We start from the raw sequence: 17,458 nt of genomic DNA on the forward strand, positions 1-17,458 counted from the left end.
AGCTTATGATGTATTTTTTTATAATAATTAATAAAATTTGAGTCATTATATATTTAATAATGGATTCTTATATGAAATCAAAGGTTCAATTATGTAAAAAGATAATTTTCTTTTTATACACTAACATTATTGTTTTATTTAAATTTAGGAATTTTTTCATTAAAATTTTTTTATTGAATAGGGTAGGTTTGTCCTAGTATTCTAAGATAAAATTTCTAGCTCCATTTTTGCTAATAACTAAGATTCTATTCTAACAACTTTAAGTATAAAAAAAATTTATCAATGATTAACAATGAAGTTATTATTGATTTAATATTATATTATTATCAATTTATTACTAAACTATCAATGAAATACTACTAAATTATTAATGATTTTTTACTAAATTAACATTTATTTACAACTAAATTATGACTAATTTACTACTAAATTGTTGATAATTTACTACTAACTGATGAATCGTTACAAAGTTATAACTTGCTACTATTAACTGATAATTTGTTATAAAATTATAACTGATTTACTATTAATTTATCAATAATTTATTCAAAGTTATAATAATTAACAAATTTGCTACTAATTAACATTTACAACTAAATTATTAGTGATTTATTACTAGATTATCAATAATTTATATATAAATTATTAATGATTTACTATTATATTATTATGCATTTACTATTATGTTATCATTAATTTACTACTAGTTTTAGATTATTTGTTACAAAATTGTCATAGGTTTATTACAAAATCAACCATGATTCATTATCAAGTTATCATCGATTTATATTAAATTATTCATAATTTATTATCAAGTTATCATTGATTAACTATTAAGTTATTAATAATTAACTACTGCTAAGTTATTTTAATTTACTTTTAAGTTTTCAATGATTAACTACTAAATTATTATTGATTTTCTATTAAGTTATTTATGATTCAGTACTAAATTTATCAATTAATTTTTATTAAATTGAAACTAATTTACTATTAAATTATCATTAATTTACTATTAAATTATCATTATTTTTTTATTAAATTATCAATTATTAAAAAATAAGTTGTCACTTATTTTTGATTAACCTATCATTGATTTACTATCATGTTGTTATGTATTTACAACTATGAAACATGAAATTTAAAAGTCTAATAATAATATACAAGATAATTTTCTTTTTATACAATAACATTATTGTTTTATTCAAATTTATAACTTTTTTACTAATTTTTTATTTAATATGTTTATGGTAGATTTATCCTAATCCCTAAAATGAAAAATTTGACTTCATTTCTACTAATACTCAGGGTTCAATCTCTGACAACTTTAAGTATAATAAAGTTCTTAGTTATTGACAATTAAATTATTAGTTATTTCCTATTATACTATTAATTATGTACTACTAATTTATGAATCATTTGTTGCAAATTTATGATGGATTTATCATTAAGTTATAAATGATATACCAATTATTTTGGGAGATTTACCATTAAGTTATTGATAATTTATTTTAAAATTATAACTGATTTATTACTAATCTATTGATTTACTAAAAAGCTATCAATAATTAATTAATTATTACTAAATTATCATTGATTTACAACTAAGTTATTAGTAATTTGTTATTACATTATTAGAGATTTACTACTAAGTTATCAATTTATATCTAAATTATCAATGATTTACTATTATATTTTTATTTATTTGCTATTATATTATCATTGATTTACTATTTAACTTTTAATTATTTATCATAAAATTATCACTGATTTATCACTAAATTATCTATGATTCATAACCAAATTATTACTTTTTTATATTAAATTATGCATGATTTACTATTAAGTTATCATTGATTAACTATTATATTATCAATAATTTATGATTAAGTTATACTGATTTATTTTTAAGTTTTCAATAAATAACTACTATCAATTAATTACTATTAAATTGAAACTAATTTATTATTAAATTATTACTAATTTGTTATTAAGTTATTATTGATTTATTACTAAGTTATCAATAGTTAACTAATGGGTTGTCATTTATTTTTTGTTAAGTTATTATTGATTTAGTACTACACTGTTATGCATTTATAATTATATTATAATTGATTTACTATTAAAGTATTATGCATTTATTATTATATAATTACTGATTCACTAACAAGTTATCAACTATTGACTATTAAATTATTATTTATTACTATTAAGTTATTACTAATTTACTACTAAGTTATCGATTATTACTGCTAAGTTATATTGACTATATTTAAGTTTTCAATGATAAATTACTAAGGTATTCTTTATCCACTACTACGTTATCATGGATTTATATATATTCAAAAAGAAAATAATCATAATATAAGCATATGTAATTTGTAAAGTAAAGATAGAAAGAAAAAAAAGTTTAAGTATAAATGACTTGAAAAACATCAATAAATACTTTTAATTTATTATCAGTAGTATAACACATAATAATAAATTAAAATCATAACTTTTTATACTAATGTAAGTACAAAATTAAATTAAATAAATATATATAATATACATTAAGTCAATATTTTTAAGATGTTCATAATTTTTAGTTCATGATAAAATAGTACATATTAAGATAAGTTTTATTAATGATTTGATTGAATTATTAGTGCATATATTTTTATAACTATTAATGAAGTACAATTGTATATAAAAAATTAAAAATTTTGAAATGTTCTATCACTAAGGAAAGTAATAAATTTTGCCTTTTGTTTTTATCTTTAAGTATATAATTTTTGGTAAAACTTTTGGTATATATGTGATAACAGTAACGAGAACAAATTTACTAAATAAAATCTATAAAATTAAACAAACCATAGTTTTAAAAATATTAAATTTAGAATAATTGCCTTTGCATTCTGCATAAAAATTTTCTTTTACTAAATAAAAAGATGTTATATTTTTAATTATTGCTTTATTATTACTACCATCATCCAAAATTGTCTTTTTGATATTTTGATGTCAATCAACTTCTTCATTTGAAAAGAATAAAGAATATTGTAAGAGATCATAACAACTCAAATAATGTTTAACTCTATGATATCTTCCTGAATGAGTATAAACTATGATATCTCTTCAAATAAAACATTTGAATTATACCCTTCAACTCATATAACAGCAACTTGATAAAAAATAAACAATTATAAACCCATTGATCTAAATTAATATTTTTGCAATACAAATTTTAAAATCCTCAAAAGAAAATTTATCCTTTAATCTCTGTAAGACTTTGACATAAGGATTTTCTTTTTTTAATTATTATTAGTATCTCTATATTTTTGCACTTACATTTTCATTGTATTGTATTCTTATTCTACTTTGAAAATTTATATTAATGTCATAAAAGTATAACCAAAATAATATGAATTAATCAATTCAAACTTGAAACAATTCGAAACCCAAATTGAGTATAAATAAAATTTTTACTCATTTTAAATTTTAATTTAATAAAAAATAATATAATACATATAATTATAAAAATGAACTTGACTCGATTTTAATTGAATTTAAAAGTCAACAACTTAGTAATTATTTAAAACCTAAAATGATTGTGCATAACTAAAATCCAAATTGAAATAGTAACCCAATCAAAATATAATATTTCTTATTTATCTTTCATAGTAATTTAAAATTTTTTTATTTAAGTTTTTTTTTCCTCAATTTCAATGTCTTATTTTTATTGTCTTTGTGGCTAAATTAGTTAATTAATTTTAAAAGTATTTTTAAAATAAAATTACGATTATAAGCAATTGAATATACTTTTTTTTATTTTTATTTAGGATGATTTGAATATAATTTTTTGAATAAAGAGAAATATGTACCAATTATTGAGTTAAATTTATTCAGTCACATAAATGTTAATTAAGTACACTAAAAATAAAGTAAATGATAAAACTTGATTCAACTTAATTGGTCGTTGATTCTAAGCCTAAAATTCAACTCGAAATTTTGAAAAATCAAAATTCAAAATAATTGAAATACTAAATAAATAATTAAATAAATATTGATCAAATGAATTTTACTGATGAATGCCTTTGAATGACTTTTAAGTTTAGTTAAATTATAATTTACAATAATATTTTTATATCAAATATAATAGTGGTAATTAATTTGATGAATTTCAATATTTTTTGAACAAATATTATCTACTATGGCAATTTTAAAAATTTTGATACAACAATGAATATTTTTCCACTGACATAAAGTAGAAAATGAAGGAGTATATAATATTTCTTTCAAATAAAATAGTTTCATATTAATCCTAAAAAAATTTGAAACCAATATATTTGTATATCTTTGATTGAACATGATATAACATTAACCTTCTTTATCATATGAAAAGATGGAGTTATGTATAACTAATTCATATTTTGTCCCATTTTTCTACTTAGAATAATCTTCCATTGATACTTCCTTCAATTGAATGTAATTAAACGTTCTATCAATTGAAAGCTTAATTTTTTATTTAAAAAATTTTATTATACATAAAATTTTGTTATTTAGAAATATTAAAATACATAATTTTGAAAATAAAATAAATTAAATTCTTTATCTTGGTATTTGTCATGTTTTATTAAGAAATTTTAATTCTAAAAATAACGAACAATTTATAATGATTTCATTTTTAGCATTAACAAATAAATTTTTATAAATGAATTTAACTTTGGTATAAAAACATTCAAAAATAGTTTCAATGAATTTTGTTGCATTTTAAAAGAATTCATAAAAAATAATTAATTTTACATCACTTGATAATTTTTTACTTAAAATAATTAATGTTAGATCGTTTAACCACCTAAATAATAAAAAAATGAGTAATTTAATATAATTTAGAAAGATTTAATAATTTTGATATTTAAATTAATCATATATAAGCATATTAAGATAAAAGTTTTAAAAATAAAATCAGTTATTATTTTAATCATGGTGAATGATTTTTATAACAACTTAACGGGATACAATTTTGAGCTATTGGTAGCTTCATCATCATTTGAATTATCTAATTATATAAGTGAAAAGTCTAATTAAAGTGTTCAATGAATCACATAATATTAATTGTTGGTGAATTGTTGGTGAAGGGGGTGAAATTGATTTGCTTTTGATTTGGTATTAGTTTTTGTTCATTGGAATAGCAATTATTAAATTTTAAAGAAAAAAAATACAAAAATGAAGTTAATTATAAAGGCCATACTAAATTATAGGAATGATATATTAAAAATTTATTTCATGACTAAAAGGATTTAATTACATTATTAATTATCAACTCATAAAATATATAAATAATAAAATCATTATCATACATATATAGTTAATATATTAAAACAAAAAATTGAAAGGCAAAAAATAGAAAGAAAATATGCTTAAATGATTTAATTATGATTTTTTTAATAAATTTATTTATCAACATAAATTGCATATACAATTATTTTTACAATAACTAAAGAAATAAATTTCATATAATTGTTTCATTCCTATACACATTAAGCTTTTATATTATTCTATTTGTATTTTCATTTAATGTGAAAAATCATTTTACTTATGAAAAAAGAGTTTAATAATAAAAATAAAATCCTTTAAATTAAAATTTATAAAAAATTACTAATATTATTTTAATCAATCACTTTTAATATTTTCAAAATTAAAATTTTATTAAGGGTTTCCTCAATCACTTTTAGTATTTTTTTAGTTTAATTATAAAAAAAATCTAATAATAAAAAAATTATTTAAATTAAAATTTATAAAAAATTTATTAAATATTTTTTAGTCAATCGCTATTAACACTTAAAATTAAAATTTTAAAATTTTAAGTAATTTAATTTCTCATAAACTTTATTTTTAATTCTAAGTGATTTATACTAAATTTAAATAAATTAATAAAAGTTATATATTTAAGGATGAATTTGTTAATCTAAAAATTATAAGGGTATTTAGATCGATCACTATTAATAGTTTTAAAATTCACATTTTTATATATAGATAATATTACAATTAATTAATTATAATAAAAAATTATATAAGTATCTATTATTTAAAATAAGAGTGTTTGACTTACAATTCTTTTTACTATAATATTATAATTGTGCAATCACAATAAACAGCTATGTAAGGATCCATCACTTATAAATGTAAGTTTCATATAAAATTTTGATAATTTTTATACAAATCTAAATTATGATTGGTTAATTGCATTATACTTGTTGTACGTAATATGCTTCCTTTAAAAATGAAGACTATATAATTTTTTTATAAACTCGTGTAATAATGAATTGTGATTGATTAATTGTACTGAAGTAAAATAACCATGATAAAAGAAAAAATTTCATTATTTTACCTAAATTTCAATATTAAATCTCCTTTTATATCAGCAAATACTTCAAACTTAACATAACACTTAAAAATAAATGTTAATAATTAATAGTTAGAAGTTAATGTTTAAATTCAATTTCTTTCACTGATCTTGACCAAGTTTCATTTACGGAAATAAAATTTAATAAAAAAAAAAGAGAAAATTAAGAAAACAAAAGAAATAGTATTTTTTGTAAAAAAAAATTTATAGTTTGAGATAAGAGAAATTACTATTATTATTATTATGAAATTTAAATTTTAAATTTGTTCAATCTTATTTCTTAAAGGTTATTATGTAAATAAATTAAGATAATCTAAAAAAATTATTAGTACGGTATACTATTTTTGTAAAAAAAAAATTAATTATTAAATTTATAAAAAGATATAACCTTAGAGATTAAGTCATTAATGAAAATTTTTTACCTTAAAAGGTAAAAAAATTAATGAAAGAAAATTAATGCAGAAATCACAAGCCCAAAGTGAAGTATTTGTTCAACAAAATGAGCATTCCTACTGTAGCCCGTTAAAAGTACCGAGACGCCCAAAACCAATTCAATTCAGGCGGGATAATCCCATCATCCTCCACCGTTTTATTCATCATGAGCCGCCCGCCACCGCGCATCCTCATCACCTTCCGATTAACTGAAAATCATGGGGACACCACCATCAATCACCGACGTCTTCGATCGACTTGTGTCTCACCTTCAATTACTGATCAGGAAACGCCAAAACGTAGAGGAAGTTCTGTCTCTAAATTTCGAAGTTAAACCAAGCTTTAAACCTCAACGAAAACCCTAATTCTAGGGTTAGGGTTTTGGATACTGCTCTCTCTTGTATTTCAAGGCACCCCAGGTAAATTCTTCTACAAATTTAAGTTTTAGGGTTTTTTTTTTATGTGATAATGCTCTGTTTTCATTATCCATTTGTGTAAATTTACATTTTTCTTAGTTTTTTGATTCAGTGATTGCGTATTTGGTGGGAGAGTCTTCTGTCAACTCAATTTTTACTATCACTCTAATGTATACAACGGGAGAGATCTTCAATGTTATGAAAAGAAAATTGTAACAAACCATTGGATTGTGTATTTGCAGTCCCCCTGCAGCCACTCAGTAACCCTTTTTGGCATGTAAATTTTGTATGTTTTTTATTGTGTGATGTGTAATCCTCTTAAATGTCATTGAGTCAAGTTAATAGATCAATGACGAATAACAGAATATGAGACAGTAACTCAAGATGCTATTGAAAATGCTTGAATTTATTACTTTCCCATTTATTTTTACAAATAGAAGCAATGAAATTACTTTCCTCTTAGAGACTTAGAGGCATAAGTTGATTCCTGCAAACTGATCCTAAGATTGATGTATAACGTTGTGTCAGAAAAATGGTAGCTTCTCTATTCTATGTATATAAAGCATCTTTTCAACCACTTCACAACCAATGTTTGGCATTGGCCAAGCAGAGTGTGCTGTGTTCACTCTGTTCAAACTTTATTGCCATGTAGCAGAGTCAAATCCATATCATCTTTGCAGTATGGGATGTGTGAGCTTGAATGAACTACCTTTAAAACTAGCAGAGACCATGAGGAAATATGATATAGTGAATATGAACTAGTCTGGACTTCATTTTTTTGGTTTATCACCAATATATCTCTTTAGACTTCAGTTGCAGGCAGCTTCAACTGAGAGCTTCTTCATGCTATCTGGACATGGATCTCCTCCGAAAAGTTCAGGAGCCACAGTTACTGAACATGATTGTTTTCCAATGCAATTCTGAAAGAGACCTTCATGTTAATTATATATCACAGGGAAAACCATTATAAATTCAATATCCAGAACTATGATGGTGCTTGAGTCCCAGCATGAGGCAAACTCATTTTCTGAGCTTCAAGTCTGGCAAATATATTTAACTCTATGCTAAAAGATCAAGTTCACAGCTTGAACAAATTATGCAGTGCAAGCAGATTAGCCATTAAAAAGGAAAAGATTAATGAAAATGATTTATTCACGAGAAATCTCAGGAATCCCTTGAAACTTGATAACATAAATCTTTAAATACAGAATGTTAAAAGCCTTAAAACATTTTTCACAGGTAGGAGCACCAACATTTCTTCACTATAGGCCACCCAGGGAAGTAGCAAGTGTGATGCTTGGTCATGGCTTAAATCGAAAAGGAAAATCAATGTAAAATTTAAATGATAAGTGCGTATGATCCTTTGGTATTAAGAGAGAGATGATGTTAGAGTTTTTGACGTACCTTTTGAAACGCATCGTATGACTTGTGGGCATGACAGCTTCCCTCACGAAAGCTTCCACAAGTCCCCTCTGGCATTCCATAACTAGCAAACTTTATTTCAGAAATTTTCTGCCCAGAAGGACACCACAAATGAGCTTTTGGTCTATTGATTTTGCCAGAGGCTAGCATTCCCCAATTCTTCATTGCTGGCTGCCCTTCAAAAATATCAGCACAAACACTTTCAGTTGTTCTTTTGACCAAAGCAATTCCAGATGGATCACCACCCCATTCTTCTAAGACAATCAAAAGATTTCCACTTCGCTTCAGCCATGAACGTGGAACGTGGTACCTGAAGGTAAAAACTCTACCATGAATATTTGAATCAGAACAACGAATAGTAACAGTAACATAATAGTTTCTCACCATCTTTGAGATGGCTCGCCACAGTTGGTTCGGCATTTCTTGTCACTATAAGTTCCAGCATAATCACAAGCAGCACAACCAGTACGGGCTATATATCCTGGCCAGTGGCGTCCAATGCTCCGGCCATTAATCCATATTTGCCCTTTTCCCATGCTACTCATATCTAAAGCTAATGGTTCATTGCCTCCCGGCGCATTAAAAGTTGTCTATAAACAACAGAAATTAAATATTTAGATCTGGTTCTATCTTTTCAAATATGGTATCTGTTTAATAAACACGGAAACTTCCTGACCTTGTACCAAGTTATAGGTTGCTTCTTTATCAATAGTGATCCTTCAATCCATTCAACAGAGGAGCTTCCAGTAATAGTGTGAAGGTTTAAGGCTTCCCCTTTGAGACCAATCTGCTCAGGATCATGTAAACATAGTGTATTAGTATATTTACATGCTAGTAAGTGCAACAACTCCAAGTAATAAAGGTAATTTAAGGACTTGCGGCCTGCTTCCTGACAAGATCTCCAGAAATTAATTTTGAAAACTTTTTTTCTAAAAATTCATAAACATTTAAAATATTCCGAATACTTTAACAGTTTTCAAAAAGTTCCCACAAATCAAGAGGTGCATTTCAGCAATTAAGTTTGCCCTAAAATTTATTTCCCAGATCATTATAAAACAATTAATCTATTGATTTAAATAAATTGTGATGAATTTTTGTTACTATTCCTCAATTTTTCAGTCAGGTAGCAATAGTCTACAAACCTTGTAAGACCATTTCTGCTTAGATAAGTCTCTTGTCCCTTCATTGAGACCCGTCAATGTTACCGGGCCTAAAACCCCAGCATTCCAGGTCTCAAAATGAACGCCAACATTCTGAAACATATGAAATTCGATAATAAGATATTAAAAAAAATCAAAGCCACATCAGAAAAGTGACAGAACTAACCGGGAGTCCCACTGCAACGCTTAATAAAGATATCTTGTTAATCCCAGCTCTCAGCTTAACATTGTTGCTGAATGTTAATTTTGGATTTTCTAAGACCCCATACACAGTCCCTGAAATCAGAATAGCGTAGATATTGAGGTTCATTTATAAGCTTTGCTCATCTCACTGAAGAAAAATGAATGAAAAGTACCAGAGTATTGGCTTTACCTGATAGTTGACCATTAATGAAAACATGCAAAGCATGACCTGCTGACCAAATTGAGAGAAGAAGATCTTGTCCACTCTTCAAAAATCCTTCGTTAGGATCTATTTTTACACTGATTGAACAAAAGCGTGGAAGAAAATTGTATAAGGAAATTGAAAAAGTTTACATAGGTACACGAATATGTGTTTAGTGGGTAAGATCATCATTACTCAAGATTACTCACTCTGTCATGTACCACAAATAATCTGAAGCATCTCTAGTGACATATATCTGTTCCCAGAGCCCATCATTTACAGTTGCATCCTGATCATCGGCAGAGGGGCTTTCTTCATTGTATGATAACCAAGAAAATGCGCCGTTTATAGGTACCATCTTCTTCTGTGAGCTCTGGGCACCGAGCTGTGCAACAATTACATTCAGATGTTAAATTTTATTTTAAAAAGCTCATCATATAGATAGGACAGAAGGAAAATCAGCTTTAATGTGTGAAACAAAATAGAAGCTTAAATTTCATGAACTAAGGCTCTTTGAGGCCGTACTATCTCTGTCCTAATCGTTTTACTAGGTTTTTCCCCCCATAAAAGATGGAGTTTTCAAAAAGAAACTATAATTCTTATTTCTATAAAAGTGATATGTTTAACATAACTATGGAGACACAGTAGATTAATGTACTGAAACAGAATTAGCTTTGCTATAACAAAGTCTGTTTCTTACCCTGGCAGTGTTGAAAACAGCAGTTCTACAGTCAGGAAGGATGCTGATGGACCAACGTGGTAAGTCATATTGCACATTTCGAAAAGTTACTTTTACAGAGTATTTTGTGTCATAGTTTGCAAGGAATGCAGAACATGCACCAGACTTTGACTTGAATACATGGGCCTGGGAATAAAAACAATTACCAATTATCAGAAGAGCAAATTGCAAAAATGAAACAGTGGGGTAAGTTTCTTTGTGTAGTTTTCTCTCTCTTTCAGCTAGACAAAAATCTTACCTCCTGATTACTTCCAAGTGATGTCACTGTAGGATCTGCAGAAACTAAAGCTGATTCACTTAATTTGATAGCTTTATGCAAATCTCTTAGATGTCCCCATTTTGGTTCTCTTGGAAGCCCTGGTATAAGATCAAAAAGCCATTTATATTCCAAAAGAGTTAATTTTTTTTTAGGGTAATTTTCAAGTACCCAGTTTTTGCCTAGGTTTGATTCTATTCAGAACACGCAATCTTTCTACCCTTTCAACATTAAATTTTACAAATTGAGTATTCCTTATTCTTTGCATGTAAGAAATAAATTGTATCCATGTGTCACATAAAAGCAAGAATGGTGCTCTCAAATTAAGTAGTTGGAATCTTTAATGCTCATAATGAAGCAGGTAAATAAATTCAGCGCAGCCTAGTTCAGACTGCTGTTCGTATGTGCATACCATATTCATCGATAGGAGCATCATAATCATAGCTAGTAGCAATGAAGGGACCACCGGCTGTCCGCCCAAAATTGGTTCCTCCATGGTACTGAAGAAAAAAGGCTTGGAAAAGGTTAAAAAAAAAAAGCTAGTGATCTTCATTGCATGTTATTGTAAAGTGGGTGAACAATATTTACAACGAAAAGAGAGGCCCCAGAACTTAATATACCATATAATAATTCACAAATGAACCGCCATTTTGTATGAATCTTGCAACTGAAAATGCTATGTCTTCTGCAGGCCTAGTAGGAACTGCACCACCAAACTCCGTATACCTTGGGTTTAAACAAAACAAAGGCCAAAATAGAATAACTTTGTAAGGGAAAATTTAATAGAAGTAAAAGGAATGAAGTTCTCGGATCTACCATAGAAAGCAATTTTTCCCCTTTCATACAAATAATATAAGACTACAAAATTAAACTACATAGCAAAAATAACAGGCAATGCATGCAAAATTTGTGTGACTTACCAGCCTGTCCAGTTTTCTGTCCACATCTTTGGTTTATATTTTGCATTGGGAGTAAAATTTTCGCAGTAGAATCCATTGCAGGTGTTTATCTGTCACAGTACAAAGCGAATTAGAGAGATAGATGAAGTGACAAAGAGATATCTTGAAGTTTTCTCCTATAACAATAGCATGTAATTACTATTCTAAAGTTATTAATAAAATTAACCCGGATAAAATTTTCCCCTAAGATAACGAGTAGAAACTTCCTTTTTAACTGAACCCTCTCATTTGAGACCAGGGAGGCTGTGCTCATATAATGCCAGAAGGAAACACTCTTATTATTTCCATCATTATGAAACTCAGAAGCCAAAAGAATTTTCCAGAAAGACAAGCATAAAGAAAACAATGGGTGACTAGAAGTCCCCGAATTTGAAAATGAATAAAGAGCAACCAAACTCAAAACCGTGTGAGATAAGGTTCTACTACAATTTAACGCCACCTTAGCTGGGCAAAAAGTATTTTTAGAAACCCCACCAAGAAAGGAGAAGAGCACTAATTCAAAAGGCATACCGACAAATCTTTAAAGGAAAATGATAATAACAAAAGCAAAAACCAAAGCTTTTGATAATAAAAATAATAAAATAATAAGAAAGAAAGACTTATGGAAGAAAATCTTACCAAAGGGTCAGGAGCATCATCTTGCTTGCACATAATCCATGGGACTCCAGTCCCAAGTCCCACTGCCATTTGTGCAGCCCATTTGGTGTAAGCTTTACCAGGAGCACCAATTTCCCATTCAACAGGACCAAATTCATTCTCAATCTGTCATCAAAAAATTCATTGAGAAACAAGAAAGTTTGATTAATCCATTTCGATTGAGTAATGAGCCAATTTTGAAGAAAAATGATAACCAATAAAATAACCATAATCGATATCCAGAAGGATGATTTTCCAACCTGAGACATAATTATTGGACCTCCTTGAGTCTCAAAGAGTTTTTCTGCTTTCATCATACTGACTATCTTCTCCGTGAATTTTTGCATTGCAGCCTACTTTATAGTCAATTACAAGTCGAATTATTTGATTAATAAAATCAATAAATCAAAAAAGAAAAAAAAATGAACAAAAGGGCAATTAGATATGATCAAGTTATTCAAAATTCTCAACCTTGAAAGGTCCATTGTCTGTCCTGAAAGCAATGCCGGGGACATATTTGAGCCAAACAGGAAATCCCCTGAACCAGAAAACAGAGCAGAAAAAAAAAAAGAGAGAGAGAGCATATCAGTAAATCTGAATAAAATTGGAAATAAACTCACAAATATTTCTCAATATTATTACCCAAAGTTCCATTCAGCACAAATATAGGGACCAATCCGGAGATGAACATAAAGGCCAGCTTGTTGCACCAGCTTAATAAATCGAACCAGATCATAATTATCCTCAAAATAATACTGCAAAAAGAAATAAATACATATACAATAGGGGATAAAATTTTCAAAGTTATATAGAAAATTAACGAACTTCATGAATAAATTTGAAAGCACGTGCATTACTTTTCCAGGAGAAGGCTCATGTCCATTCCAGAAAACGTAAGTTTGTATAACATCTAAGCCTCCTTCTTTGGCCTTTGCTATAAGATCAGGCCACATCTGCATGCCCAAAAATGGTAAGTTTAATTTTTAAAAAGATTGGGCTTTAAAGTTTGAATCTTGAAAACTGAGAAAACCAAGAAACAGCCATGTTCTCGGAAAGGAAAGAGAAACCCAAGGAGCTACATTGGGGTTAAGAATACCTCAGGTGTGCTTCTGGGGTAATGAATAGAACCAGAAAGAAGAATCCTTCTCCTGCCATTAATGATAATAGCTTTGCTATCATAGGAAACAGTGGCTGAAACTGAAAAAACCCAAGCAGAAAACAATAGCCATAACATGAACATGTTGACCCTTGACCACATGTTTTTGTCCCACATTATCAGGACTTCAACAAAGCAATGAACTTTTGTATATCCTCTTTCTTCTATAAACGAAGGAAGATAGAGAGAAATGGATTGCGTTTTTAGAGAAACAAAAAGGAGGGAAAGTTAGCAGAGTTTTAAAGAGATAGTGGATTTGACCAAGACTTTTGGTCTTGGTGTTCTGAGTTTAGTACCATGAATGAGAAAGAGAAGCTCTCCCTCTGCAACTGCTTTATAAATATTGAGCAATGAAGGAAAATAACCCCACAATTTTGCCTTTTGTATATATATTTTTTTCTATATCCACTAATTTTTTTGGTATTTATTATTATTTTCCTTTTCTGTGAAGAATTTTCATGCAAAGAGTATCAATTCTTTTTTCCTTAAAAGTGTATGTAAATTGGATGCCTTTGTTTATCTTTTTCATTCAATCAATCAAAAGAAACTTCCCTTTTCTTGTCATTTTCTATTGGAGTATTTTTTCAGCAATAATTCTATATTTATATCAAGTTTTATTATTATGGTTAGGATGTTTGTAAGGAAATAAATGTATTTTAGGCCATATTTTTTATTAGAATTTTTTTTTTATCAGAACACATTTTTTTTTCTTTGCTATAAGCTAACGATTGTATTTTACAAAAGATTGATGAAAAACAAATTATGAATCTCTTCCCCAAAAATGTACTTTAGCCATAGTTAACACCTCTGTAAAAACTTTAGCTTAAATCATTTTAAACAATTCAAAAGGATTTGTAATTAGTTTTCCTTTTTAATTTTTACTAAAAAAATTAAATTATAAAAAAATTATCATGATTTTAACGAATTTTGTTTTCTATTTTGATTAAAAAATATCAAAAATTCATCTACAAATGAGATTAAAGATATAAAAAAATAGAAAAGCTCCAAAGATTTATGAACAGTAAGTTACATTTGATGCTTTATAATTTAATTTATAAAAATTTTTAATTATCTCAAGCTTATAGGAAATTTTCGATAAAAAATTTTTAAAAAAAAGTCAAGCCAAATTACATAATATTTCTTTATTTTCGATGACTCAAAGTAGAGATCACAAAGGGTGCAGACAAGTTTTTGTTTATCACGATCTGACCTAATTTTATACTTATAATATTTAAATTCAACTCGATTTAAAGATTTTTTTAATTTTTTTCATATTTGAATTTGATTTGACTCAACTTGAAATTAATAAAATATATTTTTAATATAAATATAAAATTAAATAAATAATTAAAAAATAAAATTTTTTATATATATCGAATTGAGTCAGGTTGATCTAAAATTCAATCTAATCTGACTTTAATTTTTTTCTACTATTATTCGATCTAACCAAAAATTCAATTTTTAAAATATAAAAAATTAATCTTAAGAGATTGAATCAAAATCCATTGAAACAGATTGAGTTGCTATCCCTAACTCCAAATTAAAATCTGATATATTTCTTCTTATTTTCATGAAATAAAAAATTAAAATAAAAACCTCATGCACCCCCCCCCCCCCCCCCAAAAAAAAAAAAAGGAAGTCTCGCAATTGCATGTTAGGATCACGTTTTGGACAAGGCAATTACATGAAATTGCTGTTTTTGTCTTAATAATATTATTAATTTATAAACTATAAACATAATTTATATAAAAAACAAAAATATTATTAGTAATTTTTATATGAAATAAATAGTTAATGTGAGAACCGAGAAGTGCTGAGTTCATTGAACTAAAAAACAACAGTTTTAATGACTTGAAAATCAAGCAAATATAAGAAAATTTTGTAAGAATTTAGTTTAGTGTACTCGAGTTGATTCTAAATTTCAAAATTTTAAATTCGACTTTGAATTGTAACCAAATTTAAAAAATAGATTAAAATATTTTTAAAATTTCTTAAATTATTTATTTTTAAAATAAATTTTTATATTTTTGTATTCAAATAAATTTTTATACTTTAATTTGTTTTATTTCAAATGAAAAATGATTTATGTTAAAGACTTATTTAAGTACAAATTAAAACTTAAAAATTTATTTGAATATAAATTAAAAATTATAATCTTATTAAATGTAATAAAAATATAAAAAATTATCTACGTGAAATTATAAAATTAAAGAAATTTTTTTATTATTTTAATAACAAATTAAGAATTTTGTTAATTATTATTAATAATGGCTATTTTATCATTGGCGTTTGATTAATCAGACATAGTTTTTTCTTTAAGAAGAAACAAAATTAATAAATAGTTGTTATGGTGGTTGATATAAGATCCAAAAATTAGGTGATGAATGGCCTTTAATCTTATATGAATTTTAAGTTTAAAGCCAAATAAACTCCATCATGCATGATTTAAGCACCCAACTTCCCCATCCTCATTTCTAGTTTTGTTTTAATTATCCTCAACAACTCTGCTCATCCAATCACCAAGTCATCATCAAGAAATGTTTGAAAATTTTGCCAATTTATGAATCTCAAAATTCTTTGTTTTTTTTTTTTTTTTTAATTATATTATCTATTCCTCTTGGGAAGGTGTTGTCACATGTGACAAAGAAATTTGGGGGCAAGAATATTAGGTTTTGTTCACTTGACAACAACTTGTTCTTCAATATTTCTTATTTCCTTGAATGTTCATGGACATATCTAATCATAGTTCAATTATATTATTGTCATAATTGAGTCTGATGATCAAGTGTCGCATATTATCTCAAATTCATAATTGACATTTGACACTGATTGAATTCTGAGTAAATGATGATCCATTTAGAGTTTATTAAAAAAGTGAAGTTCACAAAATTAAATTCGAATCTTGTTATTTTTATCTATTGAATAATAAATTTTTGTAAAAAATAAAAATATTTTAAAAATTATTGTGATGTCAAATCAGTAAATTAATTAATGTAAAATTTTAATTAAAAATAATTTTATAATCATATCCATGAAATTTTGATGCTTTATTTTATATATAAAAAAGCTTGATACATGACTTATTCATGGATAAGAACCCTACTTTCTTTAAAAAAAAAAAAATTGTAGTTATAAATTAAAGCTAGGGTACTTTAACTTATGCTTAGATACTTTGCCTAATTCAGTGCTTCATAAAGTGATTCCCTTCAAAAACTCCTTGCTTACCTTAATGAAATGACATGGAATATAAAACATATCTTTGACATTTGCACTCTTTCCTCAATTAAATCATGTAGAATTTTTTGAACCATCTTTAGACTATGCACTTCATTTTTTTTTCTGCCACTAATTTTTTAGTCCAAAAATTAGAGATATAGATGTTCTTGTCTGGTTATCTAATCTTCACCAAGTTTTAATTTAAATATTCTTTTCAAAACTATATAAAAATATAATTGTTGGAAAGGCATTAATCTTATCTCCAAATCTAAAAAGCACAAATGTTAGTTGAGCACGTG

The 17,458-nt window shown here is 26.3% G+C and overlaps 1 protein-coding gene and 1 long non-coding RNA gene across 2 annotated transcripts; one reads left to right on the plus strand and one right to left on the minus strand.

Moving 5' to 3' along the window:
* The first annotated feature begins 7,090 nt into the window (after nucleotides 1-7,090).
* Nucleotides 7,091-7,519, plus strand: LOC111303112 (uncharacterized). Its single transcript, XR_002691720.2, has 2 exons — nucleotides 7,091-7,233; nucleotides 7,343-7,519. It is a non-coding gene; the product is annotated as an uncharacterized LOC111303112 (long non-coding RNA).
* Nucleotides 7,520-7,618: 99 nt separating this feature from the next.
* On the minus strand, nucleotides 7,619-14,334 carry LOC111303111 (beta-galactosidase-like). Its single transcript, XM_022899154.2, has 19 exons — nucleotides 13,884-14,334; nucleotides 13,645-13,740; nucleotides 13,430-13,542; nucleotides 13,259-13,325; nucleotides 13,048-13,140; nucleotides 12,770-12,913; nucleotides 12,113-12,201; nucleotides 11,813-11,918; nucleotides 11,605-11,692; nucleotides 11,175-11,293; nucleotides 10,898-11,062; nucleotides 10,407-10,582; nucleotides 10,186-10,295; nucleotides 9,979-10,088; nucleotides 9,795-9,905; nucleotides 9,329-9,439; nucleotides 9,037-9,242; nucleotides 8,635-8,962; nucleotides 7,619-8,150 (listed from the first exon to the last, which is right to left on the minus strand). Exons 1-19 carry the CDS (start codon nucleotides 14,058-14,060, stop codon nucleotides 8,040-8,042), a joined length of 2,520 nt encoding a protein of 839 aa, XP_022754889.2. The 5' UTR covers nucleotides 14,061-14,334; the 3' UTR covers nucleotides 7,619-8,039.
* Nucleotides 14,335-17,458: the final 3,124 nt, after the last annotated feature.

Source organism: Durio zibethinus, chromosome 13, assembly GCF_047325235.1.
Source record: "Durio zibethinus cultivar Kanyao isolate XHJ-2024 chromosome 13, ASM4732523v1, whole genome shotgun sequence".
In the NCBI taxonomy this organism is placed as follows: domain Eukaryota; kingdom Viridiplantae; phylum Streptophyta; class Magnoliopsida; order Malvales; family Malvaceae; genus Durio; species Durio zibethinus.

Bases quoted from the DNA above. Each gene is read 5' to 3' on its own strand.
- LOC111303111 (XM_022899154.2), bottom strand. From the start codon at position 14,060: ATGTGGGACAAAAACATGTGGTCAAGGGTCAACATGTTCATGTTATGG. The intron at 12,914-13,047 runs GTTGGAAAATCA...TTTTGATGACAG, and splicing joins GTCCAATAATTATGTCTCAG to ATTGAGAATGAATTTGGTCC. The intron at 9,440-9,794 runs GTTTGTAGACTA...GATCCTGAGCAG, and splicing joins AGCAGAAATGGTCTTACAAG to ATTGGTCTCAAAGGGGAAGC.